Source organism: Seriola aureovittata, chromosome 5, assembly GCF_021018895.1.
Source record: "Seriola aureovittata isolate HTS-2021-v1 ecotype China chromosome 5, ASM2101889v1, whole genome shotgun sequence".
In the NCBI taxonomy this organism is placed as follows: domain Eukaryota; kingdom Metazoa; phylum Chordata; class Actinopteri; order Carangiformes; family Carangidae; genus Seriola; species Seriola aureovittata.
This window is the reverse complement of record NC_079368.1, coordinates 23,577,637-23,600,828: the sequence shown is the minus strand read 5'-3', so window position 1 is coordinate 23,600,828 and position 23,192 is coordinate 23,577,637. Positions and strand designations below refer to the sequence as shown.

The 23,192-nt window shown below is 41.9% G+C and overlaps 2 protein-coding genes across 2 annotated transcripts; one reads left to right on the top strand and one right to left on the bottom strand.

Moving 5' to 3' along the window:
- The first annotated feature begins 1,105 nt into the window (after positions 1-1,105).
- On the top strand, positions 1,106-9,721 carry LOC130169244 (secretory carrier-associated membrane protein 1-like). The gene is made up of 9 exons (XM_056375803.1): positions 1,106-1,246; positions 2,487-2,567; positions 2,795-2,905; positions 3,419-3,530; positions 5,191-5,319; positions 5,638-5,797; positions 6,192-6,293; positions 6,382-6,499; positions 6,664-9,721. The coding sequence occupies exons 1-9, from the start codon at positions 1,190-1,192 to the stop codon at positions 6,823-6,825; spliced, it is 1,032 nt and encodes a 343-aa protein (XP_056231778.1). The 5' UTR covers positions 1,106-1,189; the 3' UTR covers positions 6,826-9,721.
- On the bottom strand, positions 9,185-23,173 carry LOC130169247 (LHFPL tetraspan subfamily member 2a protein-like). Its single transcript, XM_056375809.1, has 3 exons — positions 22,982-23,173; positions 13,006-13,727; positions 9,185-11,848 (listed from the first exon to the last, which is right to left on the bottom strand). The coding sequence occupies exons 2-3, from the start codon at positions 13,415-13,417 to the stop codon at positions 11,592-11,594; spliced, it is 669 nt and encodes a 222-aa protein (XP_056231784.1). The 5' UTR covers positions 13,418-13,727; positions 22,982-23,173; the 3' UTR covers positions 9,185-11,591.
- Positions 23,174-23,192: the final 19 nt, after the last annotated feature.

Genomic DNA, 23,192 nt, shown 5'->3' with positions numbered 1-23,192 from the left:
ATAACTGTGAGAACATAAAAGTAAAAGTACTGCATTACATGTAAAAGTCCATATTTAAGCTAAACATGTTGAAAAAGGTTTAAAAAAAAAAAAAAGTACACAGGTGACAGATTATTAATATAACGTTTGACATTCTTATGTAAAGCAATGCATCATATTTATAAGAGTATCATATAGTTAGTATCTAATTTCTCAATCTTCAAAGTAACTGTAGCTGTTGAATAAACGCAGAGGGGTAAAAAGTACAATAGCCCCCTCTGAAATGCAGGGAAGGACAAGTGTGCAGTAGAATACAAACAGAAATATTCAAATACCTTAAAATTGTACAGTACTTGAGTAATTGTACCTCACTCTGCCAACAGGCCTGAGGGATATTTGAGGAAATTACATGTTTGTTAAAATAAAAATACAACCTGGGTCTCCAAAAGCTCCTCAGGCTGATGGAGTTACAGTTGGTTTTTGGCAATTTGCATAAAGGTATGTGTGTCAGAGAATTTGCACTACTATCAACTATTGCAGCACTAAGTACACTAGCAACCTACACAGAACACACAGGGCCAGGTAGTAATGTTTCACCATAGGAGCACTGGTTGATTGTTGTGTCTGGGTAAATAATGTAACACCCATGTACTGCTGCTTGCACTGTACTTAATGGAAATTTAGAGGCAAGGAAGCTGGATTAACAATTCACAGAAGATGGGAGAAGGGGGGATGGGGGTCTATAAGGGGCCAAACACCAAATGTTTATCCCCAGGCCTCTTTATACGTTAACCTGGCTCAAAGTGAATGACTAAATGAGTTGTTTATTTCTGTTACTGCAATATAATCATCAGTGTTCATGTTTCAATAGAAAAATATGATTTTTGTGAAGTACAAACTTGCATTGTAACACAAGGCAGAGGTAACTCATCCCTGTACACTGCAGCGGTGTGTTCAAATGTACTGTACCTGTCCAGACGTCATGCTGTCCGCGGTGCTGAAGCAATGACGTAGATGGTGCCGTTCATCACGCATCCTCTCCTGCCATTTTTCTGCTACTGGCTAGCTTGCTAAGCAAAGGGTCTCCATCAGCAGGAGGCGGGGAAGACTGCGGGCAGCAGAGAGAGGCAGTCAAATCAAGGGACCGAACCTTCCCTGGAGAATCAGGGAGCTCTTTCAGCTAGTAAACTGTTATTAGAAAGGCTACACAATGTCCGATTTTGACAGCAACCCATTCGCAGACCCGGACTTCAGCAACCCCTTTCAGGTAGCTAACTTGGCTAGCTAGCCGGCTAGCGTACGCTAGGAAACCCATTGAGGCCAGTTTTACGTTAGCATCCCTGCTGGCTGTCGTAGCGAATAGCCTAACGGCTAGCTAGAGGTTTTCCTTGGTGTACGGCTAGGTAGCGGACCGAGCTAATCATCATCTACATTATCCATCACTCACGCATAATAATCGCTGTTGGTGCAGTAAAGGAAGCTACGAAGAATTTTCTAGCACGTTTCTGCTGAGGTTGTTTGTTTTTAACGTTGCAATAACGATTATGCAAACTAAGAACAAATACACATGATGTTAGCTAGCTAGCCAGCTAGCTACCTCTTAGCATCATTTTAAATTGTGTCTACTTATTTCCAAATAATGCAGGGCCGCAGGCTTATGACATTTAAACATTGAATTTGTACATTGTCATAGCAGTGTTCCAGTATATATTTAGCTACCTTTGCATTAATGTAATACACTGCCCGTATGAACGTCGCAAAGTATATACACTAATACCGATGTATCGACTTCTTGCTTTCCGTAGTGTGGAGTGATACCGTAAACCATTTACTTCCACATTCAAAACTCTGATAGTAAAGACAATGGTTGTTTGTTTTCCATCTAGCCTCTTATTCATTGTAGGCCAGATGCAGACAACAGGTTCTTTATTTGTGCTACAGTAGTCAGTTATACATGATGTACAGTGGGATTTGTTCTCCCTTGTAAACCGTCCTACCTTTTGCCATAGACCAGAGGTTTCCGATAGTGTGCCAGTTTACACCTCAGCAGGTGATTCAACTGTTGAGTCCCGCCCCTCTATTTGAGAGGTGTGCTTGTTAGTGGGTGGAGTTAAGCTGCAGGCTGTTAGCTCGATTGCACATGTATGGGCCACCATAGACTATGAGAGACTGTCCTGTCATGCATGAATGTTGTTAGTGGCCTTTTCCAGTTCCCTGTGCACCTGATCCCATTCATAGTGTTTCAAATGGCCACAAGATCAAGAAAGACCACTTTATTTGTAACATTAATGTTTTTATTGTGCTGCATGCACACCCTGGTTTCTGTTTATTCCTTACCTATTGTCAGCACAACAATAACTGGTCAGAACATGAGAATTAATAGACCCAGTTAATGTGTGGTTAACTGTTTTTTCATACAATTTGTAGGTTGGTTAAAAACAGCAACAACTAAACTTTTGATTTTGTGGTTGTAGTTTTTACCCCCTGAAACCCTCTCTGTCCTGTAGGATCCTTCGGTGACGCAGGTGACCCGGTCTGCCCCTCCTGGTGGTCTGGAGGAGTATAACCCCTTCACAGACGCCAGAACGGTCAGCTTAACTAGCATCGCTATTGATGAGAGAGTGCATGCATGTGTTTGTGTGTTTCTGAGTCAGTGACCTCATTTTATCCACTACCCTCTTTCTCTCTTCCTCCACCTCTCAGACACAGAGGATTTCACTGACAAAATATGACTGTGGCCTAATTACAGTGTTGATTCAGGGTCTGTCTTTTGATTGCACAAATATTAACATAGTATGTCTATGCTGGCTTACAGGCAGCCCCCGGAAATGCCCCCAAATCTACTCCTGCCCCTTCCCAGAACACACAACCTGCCATCATGAAGCCCACAGAAGAGCCGCCGGCTTATTCACAGCAACAGACTCAGGTACTACACAAAGAAACATGCTCATATACCTGGGATTGCATCTAGTTTTATTTTTTCCAGGCTAGGTTAACAACATATGCTCTCAACATTTAGACTCACAACACTAAAACACTATGCAGACTCTGTCTTTGCTTGTCCTTCCTTCATATACTCATCTGTCCTCTGATGGCCCAACAGCGGCGCAATGAGGTACTGTCTTTCATCTGATGTCTCCTGCACCCCTTCATGTCACTGTCTTGAATAGTGTGAATTCATTTAATGCCTTTTTCCCACCTGTAGCTTTCCCTTTGCAGAACAATTTTAGAGCTAGTTTAGTACTAACTGGAGAAGACAAGTGAGTTGACAACAGGAGTTGATTGCTTTTCCAACCCTAACCTCTTTTCTCCTTCTTAAACTAACACACCCAAGCTTACCTGAGTGGAAAATATCTTTCATTACTTACCTTATTGGATATCATAACCCCTGTCAGATGCTGGGTAGTGAATTTTAAGAGCATTTCTGTGTCTGTGTTAGGACCAAGCACGTGCTCAGGCTGAGTTGTTGAGAAGGCAGGAGGAGTTGGAGAAGAAAGCAGCAGAGCTTGATCGTCGGGAGAGAGAGTTACAGTCCCACGGAGCCGCGGGAGGTCAGTCAGTCAGTCAGTCAGTCAGTCAGTCAGTCCATCAGTCATCCACTTTATACGCTCACTTACCTCACATTAACCTCAGAGTCTGAGTGGTCATTACCAATCAAAGCTAGCTTCATGGCGGTGTTGATAAGACTCAGACAGGTGACGTGTTACCATGGCAACAACATAATTTGGCTCAGCATTCCATTTGTGATGAACATTAGAACTTTCTGAGTCGCATAAGGCTTTTCTCAACGCCGCCACTTAGGAGTTCCAACTTGAGTCTAAACCAGTGAGGACGGGGGGGGACACAGAGCAGTCAGTTCGCAGTTGGGACAGTAGATGTCTTCACTATCACTATATAACAGCACATGTTTATTTTCACTTATATATATTGATTTTTATTTAAATATGGTGATATCTGAACATACAAGAAGCTGAAAGTCCACAGAGGCAGATCTGTTCTACAATGTTGAACTGTCCAGTAAAAACATGAACTTTAACTGTACCTTCAAACAGACCAAACTTTCTCTTCCAAAAGTAATTATGTCATATATCAAACCACTACAGAGACGTCTCAACCATTAGTAAATTACCAGATAAGAATGGGATGATGACGGACGTTTACCAGCTAATCATCTCAGTGGCCGGGCTGCTTGCCACCAAAATGCCTGTTGGGTCCTCACGTCTCACAAATGTCAGAGCAAAATTCCATATAGGCATGATGCGGATATACTGACCACAAATTCAAAATCCCATGGTTGCTTTATTTTCTGAAAATATGTGAAAAATTAATAAAATAACATAATAGCGGTCCTAGAACAAATATTATAGCTTTGGCACATAGGGCATTTTGGGAAACCTGACCACTCTCAAGCCAATTCAAATCAATTCCCAAAGTATCCTGATTAAAACAGATGGAGCTACAACACTTCTGTTCATTTGGACTGGCTCAGCTAGATGCAGACTTTGAATTGGAGCAGCACTTCGGCTGTGACTGATGATGTTTCACAAGTCCACAAGAACACAAATGCAGACAGGAAAGCACTTTGAGAAAGGCCTGCATTTCACATATACATGAAACAATGTTCATTTATTTCTATGGAAGCATCAATATTGACTCTGAAGCATTCTATCTGTCTGATTATGTTCTCTTTCACAATTTGGTACGGACTTCACTGATGTATTTAAAATTTTTGGTTAAATTTAAAATAGTATTAGTTAATAATATAAATAAATTAAGGGAATTGAGTAATGCTTGTGTACAGTGTCCATTCACCAAACGTATACTTGATAGGAGAGTCATTTGTTCAGTTTTTTTCTATGCTGGTATGAATCATCTTATTGGGATGATTCCATTCAAAATAACTGCATAATATCTCTGCCATAAATGTTGGGGTTACCAGCCTCCTAGACACTCAGCAGTCCAACAACTGGAAATAAGTCTTGGACTTTATTGCTTTGTTGTTGTCCATGCCATTTTGCAGTTATGTGTGACCTTGGGTCCCTTTCTCCCATTTTTCCAAATAAACTAAACTAGAAATAAATGTCAGCTCCCAGCAGAGTAAAATATTCATGAATTTCCCCTAGGGGATAAATAAAGTATATATCTATCTATCTATCCATCTATCTATCTATGGCTAATCATCCAAACACTGTTTTGCCTCTGTTTATACAGGGCGTAAGAACAACTGGCCTCCACTGCCAGAGAAGTTCCCCGTTGGCCCTTGTTTCTACCATGACATTGCAGTGGACATTCCTGTAGAGTTCCAGAAGACGGTCAAGATCATGTACAACCTTTGGATGTGTAAGTGGATCATCTGTCACATCCCAAAATGAGCAGTATTGCCTCCTGTTGCCATTTATTTCAGTTCTCTATCACACTCCCCAGAACATGTGGGTTCTCAACACGAACCCATGTATTGTATTGTTAGAGAAGCCAAACGCTCTGCAGCTTATCTCACCTCAGAATCTTCAAATAACATTGATCAAACACATTTGTCTGATCTCTTATCACAAAGACATTAGAGATTTTAATGATTTTGTCTAATCATAAATCATATTTTCACTGTGTCCTGGTACTGAGATGACACTAAAGCTCTTGATTTTGTTGTCTCTTTTCCAGTTCATGCAGGCACGCTCTTTGTGAACATGTTTGGCTGCCTGGCCTGGTTCTGTGTGGATGCAACTCGTGGTGTAGATTTTGGCCTGGCCATGCTATGGTTTCTGCTGTTCACCCCCTGTTCTTTCGTCTGCTGGTACAGACCGCTCTACGGGGCTTTCAGGTGAGCAGATGCATGGAAAATTACACTATCTTCTGCAGCATTACAAAGAAACAGACACACCCCTGTGTTCATAAGGAAAAAAAGTAGTAACTGCTCCAAGTATGAAACTACAAAAAGAGGTTGACTTTGTAAATGCTGTTATTTCTTGGCATTATAGAAGGCCTCTCAATCTCCGACCCTGCACTTACTAATTCCCAAGAATCTTTTCTGCACTGGAAGAGAGTGCCATGTAAAGACATGGATAAAGGCAGACTTTCACAGACTGAGGGAAGTAGAGAGGAATTAATATTTAATACAGGGTGAATTAGTGACAGAGTTGAAGAAATGCCTTTTAGTCCTTTTATTACCTCCACACTGCCATCTCTGACAACCTCGTTCTCTGTCTCCACAACAGGAGTGACAGTTCATTCCGCTTCTTTGTCTTCTTCTTCGTCTATATCTGTCAGTTCGGAGTTCATGTTCTACAAACTATTGGCATCACTGGTTGGGGAACGTGGTAAGTGTTTTGTGATTATACTTATTCTGTACCTCTGTGAGAGTGCACTTAATTTAATTCACACTGTAAACTGTTTTGTTTTTGCCAGTGGCTGGATCGCAGCTTTAACTGGCCTGAACACCAGTATCCCAGTGGGCATCATCATGTTACTGATTGCAGCTCTGTTCACTGCGCTGTCCGTGGGCTCGCTCATTATGTTTAAAAAGGTAACATAGTCACAAAGTACTCCCAGCATGTTGCTGTGTTTAATACACTGTACCTGAAATGTATGAAGTGAGATATCTGCCCAGCTGAATCATGCACTGCTGTGCCTGGTAGATTTAAATAGCTTAATTTGATTCCAGCTCATTTTCTCTTCCGCTCTTTCCAGGTGCACGCGCTCTATCGTACCACCGGTGCTAGTTTTGAGAAGGCTCAGCAGGAGTTTGCAACCGGAGTCATGTCCAACAAGACCGTTCAGACTGCGGCCGCCAACGCTGCAGCTAATGCTGCGTCCAATGCTGCTCGTGGGGCCTTCAAAGCTCATCCATAAACTGACACACACACACACACACACACACATGCGTATGGTACATGCACACATGCTCAAACATACAAACACAAACACACACACACACACACACACACACACACACACACACACACACACACACACACACACACACACACACACACTGAGAAGATGGCGATGCACAGCTCTGGCCCTGCTGGTTCTCTGATCAAATTGATTTTATTTATGAATGTTGCAATGCTAAGATTGCCCTTTACACTTTGCTTAAAAAGTGTAATGTAAGTAACAGACAAGTGACCAGAGCTGTCCATCCTCACTTAACATATATCAGTAAAAACTCTCCGACATCCACCCTGTCTGCTTTTCAGTCAGGTGACTGTTTGCTCACATCCCTTGAAACACCCACTTAGTGACTCAAGGTGTGCTCTGAGAGTGCGGGATCTCATCTCACACTCTCTTTACTCCCTCCTTTGCTTTTCCTGTTCTTCTGTCCCCTTGAGGTGATCGTAGGTCAGGCAGAGATGGAAGTTCAAGCATACCTTATTTCTGTCATGGTGTTGACCTCCAAACAGCTTCCTGCCTGGTTAATACAGTATAGAGTCATGAAAAGTGATAATCTGATCATGGTGTTTTGCACATAGTTCTGTTTTCTTGGTCACATACCGAAAGTACAGTATACTGTATGTTTGAATGGCTGGGGCTGTGTGTGAATGTGTACTTCACTTTAAGAAAATTGTGGCTCTGACTTGGTTTTTTTTTTTTGGTTTTTTTAAATAATCCAGTGCTTGATCATTGAGAGCTGAAAGGCGAATTTTACCTTGTACTATATCTGTGCTTCTATTCTCAGACAATACCATTGTCATTATGGTAAAACTTAATTCATATAAATAGGAATATGTTTGTATGTTCTTATTTAAGGACCTGCCCACAGCTCCCAACAGAGCTCCAGTGACACTTGTCAGTTGAATTGTTCCCTCTCTGTGTGCTACTTTGATCGGCAAAGTGGGCTGGGTCAGCATCTCTGTGGCTTACTAAGATCTGACAGCATGACGGTGACATGCATGTTTAGCACACTCGAGGTAGAAGTCATTCTGTCCACTGTCAGAGTTTCCTCAGGCTACAGGGTTAGCTGTTTCAGGGGAACGTCTGCCTACTCCATTTTCCCTCGGTTTCTGTGAGAAGCGAGCTGTAAAGTAATTGCATGTCCCAGTGGCTGTTTGACTGATTGATGACGTTCGGATCTATTTGTGAAGACGCACTGAACACCCCCGGTCAGTAGGTCACCAGTTCTCAGCACAAACTTTAAAAAGGTTCAGTCAGATGCTTTCATGGGCTTGTGCACTAAGAGGGGAAAACACTTGTGAAATAATCTAATTTTCCTTTTACGTATGTATGACATTAACAGACTACTACATGGCTCTCCTTCAGTTGTTTTTGTAACCCTTTCACACTTGGTTGAAAACTAACGCTGCTATGATTCTGAGAGCTGCTCGGTCTCGGCCTCCTGCTGTCGTGTCTCCTGTTGAAAAGGACACATACCGTACACAGTGAGAACTGAGAGAAGCGAGCAGCCTTTTCTCACTGGAGATGAACTGGACAGTGATAAAGCTATGATTTTTCTCAAGACTATCCTGTATAGACAAAAATAGTAAAAACACTGATACTGCGTGTGTGAATACCACAAAGACTAACAGTCCGTTTGCATTTTTACAGTCAAAAACAAAAAGTCACTGACTTTCCTGTTAGTATTGGATTACTGACATCAGAAGTTTCATAGCCAAAATGAACATTAAGCTAACCCATAAGAGAGGACTGGACTTGATGTACTTTCTGTGATAGAAGAAGATACATTAATTTATATACAAAAATAACAGTGTTATTCAGCACTAAGTTGTACAGACTGCTGTCGCTGAAGTGAAATATCGACGTATTGACATAGTGTTGCGTGTCTGAAGATGTGCAAGATAGATGACTGACAACTGGAACTGCTGTTATTTTAAATATGTTGACTGAACCCTATAGTGGATGAAACACTCCTGTGAGTGCTACCAAGGTGTAGATCAGTAATTAGTCAGGAAATAGTAAGCCTACGTCTTGGCAGTATTGTTTTTGTTTGGAAATGTTTTGTTTTAAATCCATTGCACATTTCTCATTTTTGCGTTAAACGTAGTGCAAAAGGAAAACATTGTTTTTATTTATGGTGTAATTTAAGTTGTTTGCATTTCAGTTGTGTTTTGGTTTGATTTTACATAATGTATTGTGTCTATGTGGTTTTTGTAATGACATGATCATAGCATCAGCTAAATTTAAAAAAACAAAAAAGTGTTCAATGACTTTGCAACTTGATCCTGCGAGAGGTGTGCTTGTGTAGATGAGGATGTGTGTATGATTGGTATGGAAGAAAAACAAAATTCCCTCAAGTGTTATTTCAAGTCCTGAGAAGCTGTGAGAGATCTACCAAATGTCCATACAGATTTGTTTTTAAATCTTGGTCTGTGATGTGTTCCCTTACTACGTTTCACTTTAATGTATTACACAACTTTTCTTTGCTACACAAACCCACATGATTCCCATGTATCTATAGTTTGAAGCAGTTGTTATATGAAGCCATGCCACAGTGGGTCATTTTTTTTATGTATTTGGAGAGCTGGTCTGCAGTACAGGAAGACGTGTTTGAAGTTTGCTGACACAAAACTGTGTTTTTGACCTGTGACCATGTTATTTCACTGAATCAGAGAAGAAACTCATTCAAAAGGGACACTTGTATATTTTGTAAAGTTGAAAATTTGATCCCCATTATCAATCACGTGTAAAAAGAAAACGTAATGCACTCTTGTCTGGCCTTTGTCGCATGTGAAATAGTTTGAGTTTTGTATATTTATGGTATTAACATGAAATAAAATTTGAAAGAAATATTTGTGGACTGACTTTAAGGAAACCATTCATTTTATCTGCCTTTTGTTTGTGTAAATTAATTGTAAAAAAAAAAAAAAAAAAAGAAAAGAAAAGTGAAGGCTTGTCATTTTTCCTTTTTTTAGTCAAAGTTTTTACCAGATATTCTATTAGGATCAGTGGTTTAAACATTTACGGCTTGTCACCATTTCAAATGAGGCAATGTCTACTCATGACCCCTCGCATACATATAGGAACTGCAAGCATTTCAACCAAAATGTTGATGTCCACTGGTTAAACTCTTAAATTTAAACAGTAAGAGGATTGATGAATAACAACATCTAAAATCTATCTTGAGACGCTTGCTGGGAAACACTGGTATAAACCTCGGTTCTGTGTTGTTTACATTCCACCTCTAGGTGTCAGTGTTTCCTCAGCAAGTTGGGATGTACCAGGAAATAGTAAGTAATAGTAATAGAAAATAATATACACATTTATCATACATACCTTTACTAATGAGGGCCTGGTTTATTTGAGCAGAAAGAACAGACCTCTATTCACACATATCAACCTTTCATACATGCAGCATCACACAACGAGCCGCAGATGCTGTTACTCTTTTGTTAATGTAACAAAAACAGCGGACAGTCTACATATTAATTTAAGCACAGACAGACTAGGAATGCTTTTTGATACAAATCCATCTCATGATTTCACTCTTCAGCCTCATCCTCTCAGTCCACTCACTCTCACATCAGACACACTATAGTTGAATTATTGCACATCTTATCTACAATGAATAAAAGCACAGCATCACATGAATCATTTTAGATTTACAGCGACTTATGTAGCAATGTGAAGTGAATTAAGTGCAAAAGACACTAATGGGTGCTATTTAGGAAAGGGAAACTACCAAACTAAGACGGTCTGCCTTAATCAGCTTTGAAGAATGTCTACAACACACTGACGTGGCAACTTGGGAGTTTTTGCCTTTGTCTACCAAATATTCAACAACAGCTTTTTGAATTCCCAACTACTACTTTGTGTGTTGGGCTGGTTTACAAAGCCAGATCTTGACTGTTTGGTTCTCCTCTCGTCATAATGATAAGCTATGGAGCAGTCCACTTTATCTCGCTGTGAGCAAACATCCCCTCATGAAAGCTCAGCACAGTGAAACACATGGCAAGTCTCTGTTCTTTCTCTGCACATGCTCTGCCAGTTATTAAGCTGCAATAGACCCACAAACAATCCATTTAACAAAAGGAACTCCCTTTGAAGGGAACAATCCCTTAAGTGGCACGTCTAAAGTTAACAAGGGAGTCTTCACTGTCCTACTGGGCCACAGAATCAGAGCACATGGACATCTAATCTAATCCTAATAGTTAATGTCTCTCTCACACACACACACACACACACACACACACACACACACACAGACAGACACACACAGACACACAGTTACGTGTTTTAGTGGGCACATCTGCTAGTAATCAGTGGTTTGATGTGGTTTGCAGGTGAAGCGTGTGAATGAACATTATAATGACGTTACAAACATACACACTGTTTTACTGGCAGGGTTTAAACTGTCCACAATGACACTAATCTCTCTATTACTCCAGTACAGTGGTTTGTTTAAAGCAAGAATTATTACAAAAATAAACAGTATCTTGGTAAAAAAAAAAAAAAACACTGAATAAGTGTATGGGTAATGTTCTATACACTAAGGTAGGTTTCAGTATCAGAGGAAAACACCATGCCTAAAGATTAAAATCTATCTTTTCAAAAATCAGCTGATTTTATTCACTATATCATGAAGAAAATCACTCAGAGAAATGTCTGTCTTCCCTCCAGGTGTCCGTATGAGAGGGATGACACCAAGGATGATTTCCCAAGGTTCAGAGCAGGCATATCAGACTCTTCCCCTCCTCAATCTCCTCCTGAACCTTATCACTAGAGGTGGCGATCTCAGCCTGCGCGGACAGAACCGCACACAGGAAGGTTGCCAGCGTCCCACCGATCGCAGCGTAGAACGCCCAGCCCAGTGAACACATAGACGGCCTAAAGGGCGAGGCCTCGGTGCCACAGTAGCTGATCACCTTGTCTGAACCCCAACCGGCAGGGTACAGCATGAGGCCCACCATCAGCAACAGGCCTGGAGGGGAGAGCAGACGATGAGACAAGGGTTTTAGTCACGTACACGTAAACATCGGGTATGAGAATACAAACAGATCACACAGATCACAGTGCAGCTGGAAACATGGTGACTCAGTTCTGGTGAAGAATACATCTATGATTCAGCTAACAAGCATTTGATTTGTGATCAGAGGAAAGGCCCCACTTGAACCCCCCCCTACAGTGATTTCACGTAATGATAGATTACCTTCTCGACAGGCCTGATGAGCCAAACGCACCCGTGGGAACGCATTGTTGACTTGGTTGGACTATCCAACCTTCAACTAGGAAAAGTGCAATGGAACGCCACTAGATGTTGCCAACTTGTAAACTCAGATGTTTCACCTTGTAAAATCAAATGCTATGCTGAAATTCCGTAAAGGTTACGGCATGATAATAAAACATACAGTAATATGCTTGCATAGATGTTTAACCACTATAGACCATATGTCACAGATCCCAGGTTATTAGAATTATCTTGGTAGCAGGTGAGGTTTGCTCTTCCTTTTTCTGAGCACAGTGAACATACAGCTTAGAGCAGGCAAAGTCAATGGGAACTTCCTTCCTTTTCAACTGTAAACTTTTTTTTAGGAAGAGTGGCAATGAAAAAAACATTTTCAAAATATTTGATCATTTTTGTCAGTTTTCGTACCTCTATGGCAGAAATCCTAGTAGCTCTTCACCTTGTTTGTCCGCGTTATGTTCACAAGCAAGTTTCTTTATTTACTTTGGTTCAGTCGCATTATAATACGCAGACAGGCATTCAACGTCTAACATTAAGGTATCTTAGAAAATAATAACTAGATAATTGAATCACATTCATATCATTTGAATTCAAGTTTTATGAGTAAGTTGTATACAATATATACTATTAATATATACTGGCATACTTTGGGGTATCCTCTTGGTCTAGTGGTCGGTTTGTTACATGTCATCTCTCTCACTCTTTTCCCATGTTTTTACTCTAATGTACAATATTGAATAAAAGGTAAAGTACGTACAAGTAAAATATGATCCAGTCTGAATGAAATTAATAAGCAAGAGCACAATTTGTGTGGAAGATCTGGGACTACTTTTTCTGCCACAGACATAATAACTGAACACCTTTATCTACTCAGACAGAGAGACGTGTCTCACCTGCGATAGCCTGGAGCAGTCCGCAGATGTTGAATATGCTCTTCTTCAGGATGCTCTGAAAACACAGGCTAAAGATGGAGATACAGGCCACACACCCTAGCACCAATGTCCCTGCTGCCAGAAACAACATGGCAGCCTTCCAGAAGCCACTGGCCACTTCTCCAAATGTCCCTGCGTAGGGCCCACAGCTGATCCCCTGTCCCCGGGACCCGACACGAAGGCAGCGGCTATAGAGGCCGAGAGACGGCCGGTACTCCCCGGAGCCCACACTCGCCCCAGTCACACTGGGGGCTGACCGGGGGTATCCCAGCAACCAATCCGGGCTCATGAAGGCAATGAGCTCAGCAAAGGCCACTACAATACTGAGCAGTGTCCAGAGCATGGAGCGGCATGTTACAATGACATGGCACATGGCGTTAAATTTTTCTGAGACAGTAACAACCAATGATTTAAAAAAAAAAAAAAAAAAAAAAAAAAGTCTTGAAGCCTGTTGAAGCTTTGATCGCGAGGAGTTCAAATTCCTTTCCTTACAAAGAGAAAGGTCCAGTAGGTTCCCTGTTCAGATCCAGATGGGCTGCTGATCTTATCCTCTCTGGGCAGATGTTTTCCCTCCTCCTCTCACAATTCTTTCTTCTTTGCTTTACCCTCTTCCTCTTTGAGGCAAACGGCTACAACGCACCAAAGCAGCTTCCCTCAGCCATGGTACCACCCGAAAAGCACACCTACAAACACAGAGACACATGAGGGTCAGAGACGCACAGAATCTGTTTACATAAGTGGGAGTAAGTGATACATGCGAGGGGGTAAGGGGGAGAAATAAGGATCACCACACTCATTTCCTATCCACTATGAATCATCGAACTCCCTTGTGTTTGCTGGACACCCCACAGGATTCCCAAATTTTACCACGGTCATCAAACAAACCCATCCTCATCCAAGATTTTCCCACAGAGTGCTACTTCACAATCACTACTAGCCAGCTGTGAGTGAGTGCAACCTTGAGCAACACTTCAAGATGTCTGTTGAAACAGCCATGGTGTATCACACCCACACAGAACTGCTGGCGACGACAGAGTTTCTACCGTTGTCATTTTAGTCATGACTACTGGGTCTTTGTGCGTTTGATTTTTATCTGCGAAATGACAGGAGCCATGTGTGTTCTGCCGCTGAGCAGCTGTCAACACAGGTCAGTGCAGAGCTCTGTTACGCCATGCCGCATTTCTCAGTAACATACAGTACCGCATGCCAAATCCTGACTGCTGTGGCAAGTACACACATGACTGGATCTCCATCACTGGGTTCACTATCTAGATTACAGTCTGAAAACATGTAATAAATCAGAGGCAGTGGTTATTGGCTTTTATTGTATCATTTTATTATGTTATTTTGTGATGCCGCAGCAAGAAATCGATTTTCTTTGTTCATTATCCAACAGCAATCAAAACTTAATTACAAATTCCTAACAGATGATATTTTCACAGTCTCAATCGTGTGTGTGTGTGTGGCTGTGTGTGTGTGTGTGTGTGTGTGTGTGTGTGTGTGTGTGTTGTGTGTGTGTGTGTGTGTGTGTGTGTGTGTGTGTGTGTGTGTGTGTGTGTGTGTGTGTGTGTATGTGTGTGTGTCAGTGTTCAATTGTATTTTTGAGTGATAGTCTGTCCCAATCAAAGTGATTGTGATATTGTTGCTATGTTATGATTTGGTTGCCATGGCCACACTGGCCTCAACACAGCCGTGGTCTCATGTGAGGTTTCTCAGAGACCTTCTGATGTCATGATCCAGCGTTATGACACACACAGGAAAATATGTGGGGTCTGGTTTAGATGCAGCATGGTCGTCTCCGCTGCGTTGGTGAATCTTATTCACTAGTGCAGCCAGGATGAGTCTTGACATTTCCAAGTCTGCAAGAAGTTTAAAGGGTCTATTCAACCAAATTACAAAAACTATTTCTAATTCATCTCTGTCTGTATCTAGCCATGCAGATGGTGTTAGTTTTATTTGCCCAGACAGAGATATGAGATATCAGTCTCTGAAATTCTGAGGCAATTATTGCCCTAAAAATTTAACGGCAGTTAACGAATCCGTCACACCAGGATCATTTTTAGTCAACACAGAAGCTGTGGTAGAGGTCTGGTGATTAACTTCTGTAAGCCAACTTCATATAATCTATACAGTTTACCTGATTTCTTATTGTTATTGCTATTTTCGTCATTTTTGTTTCCATTTCTGTCACTATTTTTTCATGGATTTCATTTATCTCTCTGGCTGTGGCATAGGAAGATGAAGTCCCACCTACAAAGCTCTGTTTGTTTGATTGTTTCCCCAACTAAATACTAAATACTGTAGCCATCAATGAGCACAACACAAGACCTAAAGACATTTGAACTGCTGAGCAAATCAGAGATGTGGGCAGCGATTACTGGAGACAGGCCGTTAGAAAATATATCTTATAAAATTCAGTGTCATTCCAGTGTTCTGGTTCTTGAGCGCTTCTTTCTGATGAAGAAATAGTCCCTTTGAACTGTTGACAGTGAGTTTTGTGGATTATCCAGAATAACAGGACCCATTTTCTAGAAAGTCAAGGTGCTGATGAGATTATCTAAATATAATTCTTCAATTCTGCGAGCAATATCAACTAAATTTATGTCCCCTCCAATGTACTAGGCTGGGTGCAGAAATCTCAGAAACTAGCATCTCGAAATCTGTGATAAGCGAGAAGCAAGTTTTTTGTATTTGGGGTGAAGTGAAGCTTTAAAAATGTCTCCAGTCTGTACCAGTTATGAGAAGAACTATAAATCAGGCTTTGCCTCAGTCTAATAAATTCATAACTTTCACATAAATGGAAAGGGTGCCTTGTTAAACTGATGAGAGTGGGCTGTTCTATCAAATTATCGCTCTAATTCTTGCGGGATGTGTCACTCTGGAGGCGATGAAAGATTCAGCACCAAAACATTCATTAAGTCACTCTGATGCCCTGAGGGGAATAAGTGCGGTATTAGGTTACACATAACATCCCCGCCAGCCTCCATTTAGGGTGGTAAATCATCCCTCCACATCTGCAAAGAATGAACACTGATGTTGTACAGTATATTGTCTGATATGATCTGAGTCAGTTCAAGGCAAAACACTTCAGACATTTCCCAGGCTACAAAATAAGTATTATCTCATGCAGCTAAAAAGGCTTAGCCTACTGATTCATCTGATGATCAGGTCAACTACAAACCAGCAGAATTAGGTCATGATAACAAAGTCACAGGCATGACAACATCTGAGGAGCAGGTATGAGATTTGAAACAGTTAAGATGCAGGGTGATTCAGTTCAGCGGGATTTCTGGATGTCTGCAGTTTGCAGTTTTTGTTTTCGAGTAGTTCTGCTGCAGTTATGACAGTTTTTTTTCGGTGTGAAGATTTGTGCACAGCTTGTTTTGTCTCGAGTTTGACAGTGATGCCTATCTGTAGCATTCAATTTCATCTTATTCCATCTACTGCAGAATTTCAGGAGCACATCTCCACAGAAAGTTAGCTTTATTCTCATTCTACCATTCAACCATATTACATCCTAACCCCTCAGCCAAAACACACGGTCTACACATAAGCCCACCTTGATACACTGAGGGAGTGCATTCCAGTTACAACTGATCTGAGTGAAGTTATATCAACAGAATAAAGAAGCTGCAGCAACGTTACTATTCATTATCAGCCAAAAAGGAAATGGCAGACATAAACAGGAAGCAAACAGGAAGCATCAGTGTCCGTCCAACAGCCTCTGAGGCACAGTCACACATTGAGAAGATCTGTTGGGTTATCGTCTTTCAATCTAAACCGTCGTCCCTCACTCACGTTTACACAAAAAGTATGAAAGGAATGTCTGAAGAAACATTTTTAGATTTGTGATTCCAGCGAGTTATAGTTATAGGGAGAATATAATCAGGTGTTTGAAGTGTGTTTATGTGTTTCAGGACGGTTTGGGGAGTGCCCTATTCTATTATGGTGCTTGAGTTTATTCCAGACCTCACACTCCTTATTGTTATCAGTTTCCATTCTCCAGAAGTTACAATGCTTTCACACAGACAGTGTTTTAGCACTATTTATAGCAGGCACTACAATACAATAAAATGTTGGGTTTAAAATGGGTTTGCATCCTGAATAAATGATGTAAATGTGGATCTATATATACATGTATATACTGTATGTGTGTTTGTTTGTACAACTTTTAGTTTTCAGTCACCCAGGCTACAGTTTTAGTTTCTCTTGAGTCTTCAGTTTGCAGCCGATTATAGTCCATCCAGGCCCAGGCATGGTGCTGTCTGTTAAGACTACAACGCCCACAAATTAGCAGCTCTGCCTCTTTAAACTACAGGGATGGAGCCTCAACATACCTCGTCGAGGCACCAGCACTTACAGAAAATGTATTCACTCATACCTCATCATGACGCTCCGTAGTGTCACTAAAGACTGCCCTCAGAGGGAGAAAAAACTTGAGGGAGACTTTTTCTTGTGAGGTAAAGAACAGATTACTTAGAGGAAGTGTCTAGTAGGGCTTCCTCACCATTTTTGATAATTTAAGTTTAAGGGTTACAGATAAACATCTTTGGCAGCCATTAGAAAATTTACAAATCTGAGATTCTAACCGCAACCTGTAGTGATTTGCATGTGTGTGTGTGTGTGTGGTTGCCTGCTTGAACGTCCTGTCTATGCAGGTATGTGTGTGTGTGTGTGTGTGTGGTTGCCTGCTTGAACGTCCTGTCTATGCAGGTATGTGTGTGTGTGTGCTGCAGAGTCATTAAGCGAGCAGAAAGGTCACTACATCCTGCAACTGATGAATACTTTCTGCTTGTTTGCTGGTTGTTGGGCAGACTTCTGGGAAAGTGTTTGAACAACATTGCCTTGGCAAGGTCAAGATTTTCTCTGTGTTTATGTGAGTGTGGAGGGAGGAGTATTTTACACTTCATGGCACATCACAGACACTCAGATTTATGACTTATTCATACCCCGGCGATCGAGACGCTGTGGGTGAGAGGTCTCTGCCTCCCAGTTGCTTTTGATAGATGTGTATCTTCAAACTGTCAGATCTTTGTTTCTGCAGCTCTCCATGTGCCTGTGGAGTCACTGTCATAGATATGTATCATCACCGAAACTGACAGATCATGGAGTCATATGCTTCTTTCATGACTCCTCTGTGACGTCGATTTCGACTGATGATACAGCAGATATGCTACAAGATGAAAGCTGCTCAGCAGTAATGTGGTTCTGCATCTAATCTGGACCTGCTCATTCCCACACTGCTCTCCTGTCCTGACAGAAACCAAACTTGCCACATGGGATTATACGCATGTAATGAGGGCCTGAAGCCAACTTACACACAGTTTTCCAATCCTTCATCCGGCGAGCCAACATGAACATTCTCCCTGCTGCTATGAGACAAACTTTCTCTCGTTGGAATTTACAAAAAATACAGCGCATGAGCCAACAGCCAGCCATGTGGACTACGACTTTGGCTGTGAAAACCTGTTGGCCAAGTAGCCTGTATGGTCAATAAAATTTCTGCTAATGAAGCGTAACATCAGTTTGAGTCAGAGCCTTTTCAAAGCCCCAGACAAAGCGGTGGATACGAGGCAGACAGTATGTGGGTCAGTCAGTCGGCCGTTAGTTAGAGGAGGCCGCTGAGTAGTAAATCTAGAGTAATTGGTCTGAGATATCAGCAGAGGCGCTGGTAGCATGCCAAGGTGCTGAGGTAATGAGTGCTGGCCACTGTAGTCTGTTTGGGAGGGTGACAGTGAGTGAGGACTGAAGGTGGGTGGTTGAGAGATCTAAAAGCACAGTTGACCCAGATTGTTCTATGAAGGGGAGGTTAGCTGTCAGCTAACAGTTTGCAAAAAACAATTCCATTCATGGACATGAATTAAAAATTGTGAGAGGTGATGCAGAATGCTTTAGTTTCTTTATGATGGGTGTGAGCTGGTCCCAGTTTAGAAAAGGGTATTTAAGCTGGTGGATCACCCACCCAGATCACATGATCACCTCCCCCTTCCAGCTGATCTGGGCTGCAAAGGACTCCATTAGCTCATTTTTCTTAACTCACAGATCCTGAACCAGAAACCTCAAACCAAGGCAATCTGTTCCCTAAGCTGCTGCGCCTGGTCTGGTCTGGTCTGGTCACGCATCTGGACCAGCAAGGAGGAAGACCCTCAAACCAAAACCACATAAGAGGCCGTTTCCCCATTTCCAGGGTTACACAGCTACTCAAACAAGATGTGGACAGTGATCAGATCACAGGCCACTGATGAGGGTCTAATTTCCCTCTGTATCTCCAAGAAACAGGAAAATTAAGAGAGGGAGAGAGATATGAAACTAGAATGATACCAGTCAGAGGAGGGCAGGACCAAACATATCCCTCTTTCATAAAAGAATGCAAGCAGCTGAGCTGTAGGTGAAGTGAGGGAGAATGAGGCAATGTAGCTTGAATACTGAACATACACCACCCACACGTTAGAAAAATATTACAGCCTCAATTTCCCAATCAATTTCCTATTAACCTCATGGGAAAGGGTTCATTGTCAGTGGCTCATCAAGACGTGGCAGAGCACGTGACGTACGAACAGCAGGCAAGCTGCAACATAGAGACACCCATGCCTGCAGCGTTGACTCGTAAATTTTCATCACAGCTCATTTGTTTGCCCCCAGCAAGATAAAGAACAGCAGATTTGCGAACTTGTGAAACCCAAACCATGGCTACCGTCAGAGGCTGAGAGACAACAAAGCCTCTTAAACAGAAAACAGATGAGACAACTTTCACACTACACTAATGAGTTATACATTATGGCTCCCTTTGATTGTCACACCTAAACCTGTAGCCTCAGGGAGGCAAACATCCACCTGCTTTCACAGTGTGCATCATATTAAATGCAGGGACACCAGAGAGCACAAAGAGAAGAAGCACAAAGACAAGTTCAGTTTTCTTTGGTTTACATGAAGCCTTGTCAGTGCTCTCAGATGTTGTGAAACAATCCAAACAGCTCTCTTCAACAACTTTTCCCTGCTAACCATAACCATGTGAGCCACTGCCTTTGTCGCCTTCCATAAACAGTGAATAGAAGAGCTTCAAGAGGAGAAAATGTTTCCCATGGATCGGCATTTACCACAACTTGTGTCTCATAACGTCAGCCAGCAGTGAGCGATGGCCACCATCAAATGCATGTTTAGTGCTGCAGAGTGAGTTTAGATTTATTTTACAGAACCAGATTAAGCACTATAAAACAATTCAAGCCATTAAACATTATTCCCCAACTGTGCATGAAGAGTGAAGAGATGGCAGCAGTCCTAGCTTTCAAACACAACTGGGAGGGGGGGCTGGGGTTTTTTGGTGAAAATAAGAGGCCCCAAAGTGTAAACAGCAAGTCAGTGAAAAGCCCCTCAACAGCATGCTAAACCAATACAGCCCACATTACTGACGCAAAAACAAGAAAACAAATACACACTCATAAATTGTGAAAGGTGCCAGCCTGTGCTCACTCATCCAGGCTTTAATTGCATAAAAACGCATGACTTCCCCGGAGAAAAGTATCAGCCAGGCTCGTTTGTGTGCATGTGTGTGTGCGTGTGTGTGCGTGTGCATGCGTGTGTGTGTGTGTGTGCATGCCCAAAAAACCTGAATAAAATCAACGCTCTTCATCTGGCTCAACAAAAGCTGCACAAAGACGTGCCGACACCGGCCCCCTCACTCACTCTTGAGCTCTCAGACATGCCACCGTTGGCCCAGAATGCACTCCTTCATTCCCAAAGACAGGGCCACTGTGGCCCCTAACCTATTCAGTCTGTGCAACAACCCCCGGCCCCTCACTCCCTACACAGACTTTGTAGTGGCCCCACAGTTTCTGATGCACAAAGCCCCTCAGTGACCCTCACATTTCACCTACACAAAGACAGGCATGACAAGGACCCGCTCCACTCCCTCCTCACTTCTTCTTCTCTCTCTTTTGTTTCTAAAAAGATGATGGATGCACACACAAACTTTTCTTTCCTTGATTTTCTTAAGAACTCTGCACTTTCTCTTTTATAATAATGTTTGAAGGATTTCATGTTACCTAATAACTAATAGTTGCTTATACTTAATATTGCCTCATATATTACATCATGTTTTGGACTGGTTAAGAGTTCAACTGGTTTCCATTAATTCCCCTACAATCCATCATAACAACTGTGTCAACGCTCTGTAACCACAGAATGGTAATACAGTGAGTGGGTACAAAATATCATGCAGTCACTGATGAGCACTGTTCACAGACTGTTGACAGAAAATTACAAGTAAGACACTAACAATAAGCAATAAAATGGATTTAAGGGACATTTTACACATGATTTTACAATTGAAGATCAATTTACTTGCACTACTCAGCCTGTGAACACAGTTGTGTAAAGTCTGAAGAAACAACCCTAGAGACTAAAAACAGAAAGCCTCTTTTACAAACTGGGTGCAAGGAGTTTGAAAGACAATGCTATTTACCAAACATGGAGGATCTGATGAAAGATGGTATTGAGTTGCATTACAGGAGATTCAGATGTCTATGAATCCAAAAATGCACCTATAAGAATATTAAAGAAACGCATCATGACTGAATTAAATGACAGTGATTTCCTAGAGTTGTAGAGAATCCATCCAACAACGTCTGGTAAGCAACAATGTACACAGGGCACACAACCTGTAGTTGATGGAATAACGTCATCACAAAATACAAACAAGCATGTCTGTGGTTCTTTAATATCTTCTATGTGGTTTACTGTTTTCTACCACTGAACTTCCACCGAGACTATTCACCTTCTGCTGATGTTCAAAAGTCACATGCAACACGCACAGGGTGAAATGACCGAATTCTCTGCCGTCCAGTTCATCAAAATCACATGCAGCCACAAGACAGTTTGCTTTTACTAAGCAGCTAAACTTGTTTCTCACCACTGTAAAAATGCTCAGTATCACATTTCTCCATCCAATGACACATAACAAGTTTGCACTTGTTCCCAGGGGATTGTCAAAATTCATTCTAGGAAAAGCAGGCAGGCTCAGGCAATCAAAAAATTACTGCACAGCTGCATGATGAAATACCTCATAGAATTTGTTAAAGATTAGAAAAGTAGATTTGTAACAGTGCGAAAGTTTTTGAGGGTAGATAACTCTTTTGTTAAGCCTGACGGTGAAAAGCCAAGATCGCACTGATTCCCTGCTCTCATCATTGTACTTTAGTTTGTCCTTGAACTCAGCTAGAATAAACACAGAAGATTTCCCTGGTTTTGTTTAGTTTATGATGTTGTACCACTTCCCCTCTCAGCGCAGTGTGTGTCAGGCAGAGCGCTCCATGGGTGGCTCTCACACAGATGGACCTCCTCCCTGCACGTTCAAGGACATGGGGTTGTGGTGGAAAAGAGAGGCTGCTGTGTGGACATGTGCGAAAGACATATTAAGAAATGAAAACACAGTGGCGTATGATAGGCTTCCTGGTGGAAGGGGATTTCAGTGATAGGCACTGTGCTGTGAGGTCCAAGTGTTACCAGATGTTGTACCTAAACACAGACAGTGGTGCAGCCGGCTGCAAATGTAGATATGTCACTTTCTGTTTGAATAAGTAGCCTAATCTTCTTCTTCTCCTAATACACATTCCCCCCGACAATGTTCAAATATCACCATTCAAACTGTCCTCAGGTGGCTGCTTCAGCATGATCCCTGTTTGCAATGAACTTCATCTGCTGCCTAAGAAACACTGAAATTAAAAGCGTGATCCTGAGAAAAGCGGTCAGATATTACTGACCGTCAGAAGAACATTATTCTGATCAAGAAATCAAACCAAGAACAGTAGTTTCATTAATGACATTTTCAGCAACAGGATCCCTATCTGCCACTCATACAGGAGATGTGTAAAAAGCAGTGCCGACTAAAAAACAGCTACATCGTGTTTGCTTGTTGCCTTTTTCTTCTTCTTCTACTTACTGGAAGTCAGAGCGTGGATGTTTCCGCAAGACGCCAGAGGAGAAGCTGTCCTCCGTTTTTGAAACGCTGCTTCTCTTCCCGGGGTTAGCACGGCTTTTCCAGACGCTCATTCACGGAGTCTTCCCCTTTCTTCGGGACGCTCCTCTCCTCTTCGCTTCTCCCTCACACGACACAAAGCCATCCCACCTACCGTCTGACGTCGTCGTTTCTC